Source organism: Elgaria multicarinata, chromosome 17 (assembly GCF_023053635.1).
Source record: "Elgaria multicarinata webbii isolate HBS135686 ecotype San Diego chromosome 17, rElgMul1.1.pri, whole genome shotgun sequence".
NCBI classification, from domain to species: domain Eukaryota; kingdom Metazoa; phylum Chordata; class Lepidosauria; order Squamata; family Anguidae; genus Elgaria; species Elgaria multicarinata.
This window is the reverse complement of record NC_086187.1, coordinates 19,240,341-19,249,063: the sequence shown is the minus strand read 5'-3', so window position 1 is coordinate 19,249,063 and position 8,723 is coordinate 19,240,341. Positions and strand designations below refer to the sequence as shown.

Here is an 8,723-nt window from a genome sequence, read left to right as displayed (position 1 = left end):
ACGACGTTAGCTGTGGTGGGAAGGAGCAGATCTCCAAACACACCTAGATTTCTAACTTTTATATGCAAGGAGAGACAGAGAGGGCTGCTTTTCCCACACCATCACCTTTGCAATCCCTCTTTTAAGATTCTAGGATCTTCTGCAAAGATCTGAGAGCTTGCATATCTCTCCCCCCACCCCCAGATCATGCCCCCTTCCCCAAATTTGCAGCACAGGGGAGTGGGGGGGGGAGAGAGATGCACCATCCAGGCCTTACAAAAAGAAGGACATCCTCCACCCAGAAGCACGCGAAGGTTAAAGAAAAGAAAAGCAAGCCTGTATCACACCTTGCTTCCCCTACCTTGAGCTCCAAAGGAGGAAGGGGAGCTTCCTTACGCCCCCCCTGGTAGCAACGTGCCTGCAGGTCCGGTGGGGCTGGAGGGGGGGGGGGTGTTTCTCAGCCAGCAGCCATGTTGGTGTAACTCTCCCAAGCACGTGGGGAGGTTTAGTACCTCCTCTTACCCACAATGCTTGCCAGTGATGTGGCACGCAGGGGAAGCCAGCACCAGGTGGCGCTCTGTGCATGTTTTTTTCCTAACCTTCCTAAACCTTTGCAGATCCTCTGCAAGGAAAAAAAGGAAGAGACCAGAGCAAAACGTTCTGGCAGCGGTGGGATTCGAACCCACGCCCCCGAAGAGACTGGAGCCTTAATCCAGCGCCTTAGACCGCTCGGCCACGCTACCGAGATACCTACAGTCTTCTTCTACGCCTTATTCATCTCTGGAAATGTCACAATAGTTGCATCCTTTTTTAATTCTTATTTTGTGAACTGGGTTTCGAAAGAATATTAAAAGTTCCAGGGTGTGGGTGTGTGTATAGTAATGGCCTTTTCTTCTCCCCAACAGTTAAAGGTGCAGGAGCTATACTAGAGTGACCAGATTTAAAAGAGGGCAAGGCACCTGCAGCTTTAATTGTTGTGATGAAGAGGGCATTTCACCAGGTTCTCCATATATACAAATGACACCTGCTGAAATTCCCTTTTCAATACAACTGTTAAAGATACTGGAGCCCTGTCCTCCCTTTCATATAGTCACCCTACTAAAAGGCTAAAATAAAAAGATGGGTCCTCCCACCTTTTCTAAAAGCTAGCTGGGGAATGCTGAGAGTTGTAGGGCTCCCCCACCCCTGTCTAAACAGGCATAGGATTGCACCCTTAAGCTAGTAGCCACCGTCATGTGCTGGTCCTCATCCACCTAACATTATTTGTGCTTAAGTCCTATTGAAATCAGTGGCTCAAGTTAGCCACTTAACATGACCTAAAGCTGCAATGCTATATACACTTACCTGGGGATAAGTCGTATTGCACTCAATGGGGCTTGCTTCCGAGTACACATGTATAGTATCATACTGTAGTTTTAGTTGGATTGGGTTCACCGTATCAGTGTATTCAGTAAAGCTAATGACGTGTGGTTCAAATAAGTGCTTCCTTTTCTACCTGTCCTGATCCTACTGCCCTTCAACACAATTTGATGAGCACAAGTTCTAAAATTCCATCAGGAATTTCTATTTACTTTTTTTTCTCATGCAGATCATCTTAATATGGAGTAGTGTAAGGCTTATTACTCGAGATCTACCGCACCGATTTGGCTCAGTTTTATTTTAAACCGAAGCTTGAGGAGTGTAGACATGCAGAAAATTTTGAAAGTTCGAAAAATTCCAAAGCTTGAGATTTAATACCAATTCATTTCCTTCGCAACAAAGAGGCAGGGCAGCTGCTTCACCAGCGGAATGATGGGGAGTTCTGCCCATCATTTATTTATTACATTTATATCCCGCCTTTTTTCCTCCAAGGAACCCAAGGCAGTGTACATAATCCTACTAGTCTCCATGTTATCCTCACAACAACCCTGTGAGGTCAGTTGGGCTGAGAGTTTGTGACTGGCCCAAAGTCACCCATTGGCCAAGTGGGGACTAGAACCCAGATCTCCCGACTCCCAGTCCAACACTTTAGCCACTACACTACACTGGCTGTTCATCTGACATCTGCATCATATGTATGTATGTATGATTGCTTTTATATCCCACCTTTTTTCCTCCAAGGAACCCAAGGCGGCATACATAATCCTCCTCCTCCTCTCCATGTTATCCTCACAACAGCCCTGTGAGGTAGGTCAGGCTGAGTCTGTGACTGGCCCAAAGTCACCCAGTTGGTTTCCATGGCTAAGTGAAACTAGAACCCGGATCTCCCAACTCCCAGTCCATCACCGTAGCCACTACACCACACTGGCACAAAGGTGGCCCCCAGCCGCGGTCGTGTGGTTAGGCTGTCACTCCTAACAGGGAGCAGGCAGGGGCGCATGCAAATTTTGGAGGGGGGATTCACTATGCATGAGCAATGTTTGCATTATTCATGTACACTCTGCCCCGCACACTCAGGTCCTCTGGGAAGAATTGCCTTCTGCCAGCCAAATCTAGGCTGACAGGTATTACCTTCTTTTCTGCTGCTCCCAGACTGTGGAATGGCCTACTGGAGGAGATTCGTCAACTTAACAGTCTTTTAGCATTTAAGAAAGCTATAAAGACTGATCTCTTCCGGCAGGCCTACCCAGTGGAATTTTAGGACGCTTTTAGTATGCTTTTAAGATGTTTTTTAGGCTGTTTTAACCATGTTTACTATGTTTTTAATCAGTATTTTATGTAGTTTATACTTACTGTTGTTCCTCGCCTTGATCAAAATGGTGAGGCGGGTAAGAATTATTATTATTATTATTATTATTATTATTAGCCTCTCTGTGGTGAGGGGACTGAGGGGCAAAAAAGCAGAGAAGGAGCAGGACTATCTAGCTCATAGTTTTATAATTGTGGTTTTATAATTGTTAAAAACACTTTCCCTTTTAGTTGGGATTTTTGTTTTAAGAACTAAAAAAGTTCTTAAAACAAAGTCCTATTGTGTCTGGAATTAGCCAGCGAGTCAGGGCGTATCCTGGATGCAAACTAGGGTTCATGCATTTTAATCAAGTTGCAATTTTCATTATTGCTCTGAGAAATAGGCATTCAAAATAGGATTTCGTCCAAGCCCAGATCACAGGGAGTTTATGCTGGAAGTAGTGTCAAGAGTGGAACTGCACAGATCGTTTCAACAAAGCCCTGAGGAAGAAAAACTAGTTATGAACAATAAATAAGTCCATGCCGATGAGAACAAGAGTCCTGAAAGAAAGATGGATGCTTAGGAGAGGATTCATTCTCAGAAATTTATTGTAAATGTACTCATCACAGCATTTTCATGCTTCCTCTTTTGCACTGGGTAATGTAAACATAATACAGGAACTCAAGCCATTGCAACAAGCTCAATAAATCAGTAATAACGCCACAAGTTCTGAGCACTTGTAAGTAACGATCAATATCCTTCTAGCATCCCTTATTGTAAAAGATACCCGAAAGATACCAATATGAAGCACTGGTAGCAAGAAGTTGGGGTACAGCACTTTTAAAGCTTGTTACTAAGTAAAGCAGGGGCAAGTGACATCTTCAAAAAAGACATGAACGCAGTAAATAAAAAGTCTGTAGTGAGCATCTATCGTATCGTGACTCTGAACATGAATGAACGTTGAAGATAGTAACAGGAAGAAGTTAACGTTTCTACGGACAGAGAGGTAGTAGATATACTTCTAAATTGCTCTAACCTCTTGAAGGGTTTGCTGTAAAGGGAAGCAATGTTAATTAACAGTCTGATCCAAAGCCAGGGTGGTTCCAGCAAAAATAAGAAGTAAAAATGCATAGCATGTGATGTGCCAAGTACAGGGAAGGTACAGAGATCTTCAGGAATGGAGATCCACAGGACTTTGACTTCCCTGCAGCGGATGTAGCCTGGACTTTAGCACTTCAGATGACTGGGTGCTTCTCCATACAAAAGTAATCTCTGCATGCAGAAATCTAGATTTCCTGGAGAGAGGTTCTAGCCCTAACCTTCTCCCTGATGTCTACTTTTCTATGTTCAGGGGATTTGTTCGTCTGGAGGAACATTTGATTGTGTGCAATCCCAGTCATGGTTTTGAAGTGGTACAGTCCAGATTAATGTATTGTATGTATTATGTATTATTGCATTTATATTCCGCCTTTTTTCCTCCAAGGAACCCAAGGCGGCGTACATAATCCTCCTCCTCTCCATTTTATCCTCACAACAACCACCCTGTGAGGTGAGTTGGGCTGAGAGTCTGTGACTGGCCCAAACTCATCCAGTGGGGGGTTTCCATGGCCGAGTGGGGACTAGAACCCGGATCTCCCGACTCCCAGTCTGACACTTTAGCCACTACACCACACTTCATCTGCTCTCTTTCAAGACCATGTATATATGTTGATATTATTTTGATATCACACGAGACAAGAGATCTGCCCTGGGAATGAAGATGTCATAAGCACTAATAAAGTGAACACATAAAAGAATGCTATTTTGGAAGCAAATGTAGAAGCATTACTTGCATAGATGAACAAGCAAGACTATAGTACTATCTTGCAGAATGTGATCAGAAAACTTTCAATCCAATCCTATGTATGCTTACTTGGATGTAAATCTCACATTGTTGTGATCAAATTGTGACATGCCAGGATTTTCTGTGTTGTTCTCACTAACCTGGTTAGCACATAATGGCAATCCATCAGTTTTCAGACTTGATTTGTGGAGATTTTTTAAAATAATAACATGAAATAGCAGTTGATAATCTGTCCATTTGTGCACAGGCAAAGCACTAGTGGAGATTTTAAGAGCTAATGTACTTTTAATTGAAAGCTTCCTGTTTGCAGTCTCTGGCTGCTTTATTACATTCTGTTCTGCACAGTTGATTGTTTAGTCATGAATTGCACCTTAATTGCTCCTTATTTCATCAGTTACTGTTCCCTGCAGGGTGGTGGTGGTAGCTTTAATTCCTCGTTTTATTGTTATTAAATTCTGCAGGTTTGCTAGAAAAGTAAACACACACACACAAAATATGAGAAAGCCAGTAATTAAAGCTCCCTGCCATGGAGAACAGAAGCTGAATAGGCAATTCATCCTTAACTCCCCAGCTGCACTGAACAAAAAGAATTAAAGAACTAAACCTGCATAAGCAAGCTTTTAATCAACACTGCATAAGAACTTTGCTGCAGTAAACATTATAGAAGGATCTTGCTCACAGAGGAGGGCACTGCTGAATAATATAGTGCTTAGTAGATGCTAGTTTGAACTTCTATTTATTTCACTTTTCCCCCATCCTGCTCCGTAAACTGAAGGTGGCAGCGGTCACATGATGAAGGCAGCTCCATCTTTGAGTGTCATCATTAACTAGCAACTGCTGCTTTGAGAGAACCAGTGCGGTCTAGCAGTAAGAGTGTGGAACAAAGACAAGGGTCAAGTTTGTTGTGAAAATAAAGGGGTGGAAGGAGACGGAGCCACTCTGAGTTCCTTGGAGCAAGGATAGGATATAAACCTAATAAAATGAAAGATGAAGAAACAATAGTTCTGAGGAAGATTTCCTATGTCTATATTGTCCTCCTGCCCCTGTCCATAGATTCAGAAATTACGGGGTAGAAGGGCTATTATCCACAACCTAGATTCTCACACCTATGTCCTAGCCTGGAGAATCAACTCTCAACCCAAGATAAGTACGAACTTGTAACAAAAGAGGCCCAACCATAGGAATTATAAATAGCATTTTGTAACAGAGCAAGGCAGAGATGGAGATCAGAGGTGTACAAGACGTATCCTTCTATCATGCCCACCATAAATATGCCATTTAAGCAGAGGTCCGCTTTATTTCGTTCCAAATGAAGAAATAGTTCTCCCTGCCCGGAGAATTTTTACAAAAAATATCCACAGCAATTGACGTTGCAGCTCTGAAATGTCAGTCACAGTATATAATTTTACTGCTTCTGTTTGTCGTTCAGTTGGAACGGAGTTAGAAAAAATCGTCATAAGAAAAAGACAAAATCAGTTAACAACACATAAAAAATACATCTTTTTTTTTTCTTTCTTCCCACCCTACCCTGAACAAAATGAGAGTCTTTTAGAAAATGTATCTCTCTGATATATATACACAAGGAAACGCCGTCTTTTCCAGTTTCACTCCTCCATCATGGCCCAGGCTTCTTCAGCTTTCTGGTAGTACTGGTTGGCCAACCTGCCTTTCATGGCTTGCATAGCAACTTCAGCGGCTTCGGTATACAGCTCCCCTAGGAAAACAGGATAGAGGATCATATGAAGGGAGCAAAAACAGCAGTTTCTTCTCACCTGGATGCAAACCGCAGGCTAGAGTAGCTTTCCCCCACCGGGCCCCCCGCCAGATGTGTTGTACAACATCTCCCATCATTCCAACACATGATGGGAGTTGTCATCCAACACATCCGGGAGGGAAGGCTGGGTTAGAGGACATTAATGAGAACAGTTCAAAGTCAGAGAGATTCACAGGCATTCTTTTCGTCTCCCACATTGCAAGTTGACTCGATGGGTGCTGGTATGGATGAATGCCAGTGGTGAAATGAGACTATAAAAAAGAAGTAAATTCCTCCCTTTTGCATCTCTCTTTTTTTTTTTTTAACTTTTGAAAGAAGCACAGCTAGGGCAATGACAAACCATGGGTTCTCAAGATGGCTTGTTCGAGAAAAATAAGCCACACTGCACGGTAAACAAGCTACCCTGCAGAAAATGTCCTGGGTTCAGACAATATGATAACCCACGGTTCAACAAACAGCTCACGGTTCAAAACAACCCACACTCAACTACTAAGGGTGGGTTAGTGCAGTGGTTCCCAAACTTTTTCAGGTCACCGCCCCCTTGGTTCCACAAACTCATGCCCAGTGCCCCCTACCCTACACTATAAAAATCATTATTCAGAATAGCAGTTTTCAACGACCCACTAAGGAAGATAATAACAATAAAATTCAAAACAGTAACAATTAATTGAATATTTATTCAAAATCCAAAGCACCTGCCGCAGGCTTGCCGAGGGAGGGAGGGAGGGAGGGAGGGGAAAGAGAGTGAACGCCTCTTTTTTGCAGCCGGCATGGCGGGGCACACCAAGCAGGGTATGTCTCTTCATTAGCATTTTGGTGCTTTTGAAACATTTCAATTCACTGTTAAAAGGACTCTTCTTAAACGGTATTCATACATGTGTGGATTCTTCCCCTATATGGCTTGGGACCAAACTACCTTCTCCCATAAAAATGTCCCTGGGTTTTAAGACCTTCTGGAGAGGCGCTTCTTGGAAAAGACCACCTCGAGTGCCCCCCTGCCGCCCCTTTGCCTCTTAACGCCCCCCTATGCAATCCCACTGGCCCCAAGGGGGCGGTACCGCCCACATTGGGAACCACTGGGTTAGTGTGTTGTGTGAACCCAGCCTGGGCCATACAAAACAGTCTATCTTCTCTGCCAGCTGTTATGAACCAGAAGATATACGTCGTCAAGATTTGCTCTCAGAATCTCTTTCTTCTTTCCTTCTTTGCCTGCCTCCAAAGAAAAGGTATTTTGCTGTTTTTCACACTGGCCAAATAACTAGAATCACAGCGAACAACTTCCTCACAGGTGGGAATTGGAAGGTGCCTTCCAGATGCATGAGTACAAGCCCGCAGAATACCTGATCTCTGTGGGTCCTTGTCCAGACCCAAACCTCCGGTCATCAACATCTCTGCTTCCCTGGCCAGGAAAAGATACCGGGGCTCATCTTGGGTTCCGTCATATTCCCCTCCTTCATCGTAATCGGTCATGTTCAACGCTGCATTGTACCAATGAAGGGCTTCCTTCCAGTCCCGGTGTCTGAGTAATGACAAAAACACACATGAAAAACTCAAGGAGTAGTATGGAAAGAGAAAAAAATACATGTGGTTTGGATCTGCTTATTACATTGCGCTTATTTGCATGAGAGATTTATTGCACGCTCATGATTGGCAAGTTACAGAAGTTTGAGGTCCATTACATGATGCCATCAACCTCCAGGACATCTCCTGCGCCTTCCCTGCTTGATCAGACCAGGGGTCCATCTAGTCCAGCCTTCTGTTTACACAGTAGCCCACCAGCTGCCCAAGGGAAAGCCACAAGCAGGACACGAGTGTAACTGCACCCTTCCGCCCATGTTCCTCAGCCACTGGTGCACATTGGCATACTGCCTCTGATACTGGTGGTAGCATATAGTCATCAGGACTAGTAGCCATCGATAGCTGTATCCGCCATGCATTTGTCCAACCCCCTTTTTAAAGCCATCCAAACAGGTGGCCATCGCTACATCTTGTAAAAGTGAATTCCTGCAACAGATTCTCAGAAATCAACTTTTGCAGCCCAGAACAGCTGCACCCCAATTTCCAGCTGACTCTGTGTAGAAAACTCTTCACTCTCTGAGCCGGTTCCCATGACATGACAGCCCACTGTGGGTTAATTAACCCTCGAGGACCTGAGGCACGTGCCGGCCAGCTTTATGGATAGACAACGCCAATCGGCAGTTGTCGGAGTTTGTTGTGTTGTGTGAACCCAGCTGGCGGATAAACAACCCTCGCACAACCCTACAACAGACTATGGGTTATGCGAGGGTTGTTTAACCCTCAAATAACCCCCACCTGTTGGGTTTGCATGATCTGGCAACCCTCAGTCCAAGGTTGCATATTCATAATGGCTGCTGGCGCACACCGTAGCTCCAGAAGGGTTAATTAACCCATGATGGGTTTTCATTATGTGCGAACTAGGTCTCTGTCTCTATACATTCAAGCAGGAAACTGTTATCAGC

The 8,723-nt window shown here is 44.2% G+C and overlaps 1 protein-coding gene and 1 non-coding gene across 4 annotated transcripts in view; both read right to left on the bottom strand.

Annotated features, from left to right (window-relative positions):
• Window positions 1–640: 640 nt before the first annotated feature.
• On the bottom strand, window positions 641–722 carry TRNAL-AAG (transfer RNA leucine (anticodon AAG)). Its single transcript has one exon. It is a non-coding gene; the product is annotated as a tRNA-Leu (tRNA).
• A 2,494-nt stretch (window positions 723–3,216) lies between these two features.
• Window positions 3,217–8,723, bottom strand: part of EEF2K (eukaryotic elongation factor 2 kinase) — a 48,596-nt gene continuing 43,089 nt past the window's right edge. For all 3 annotated transcript variants that reach the window (XM_063143363.1, XM_063143365.1, XM_063143364.1), the window contains 2 exons: window positions 7,584–7,762; window positions 3,217–6,183 (listed from right to left, as the gene is read on the bottom strand). In XM_063143363.1, coding sequence (XP_062999433.1) covers window positions 6,074–6,183; window positions 7,584–7,762 — 289 coding nt within the window. In that variant the 3' untranslated portion in view covers window positions 3,217–6,073. The remainder of the gene's footprint in view (window positions 6,184–7,583; window positions 7,763–8,723) is intronic.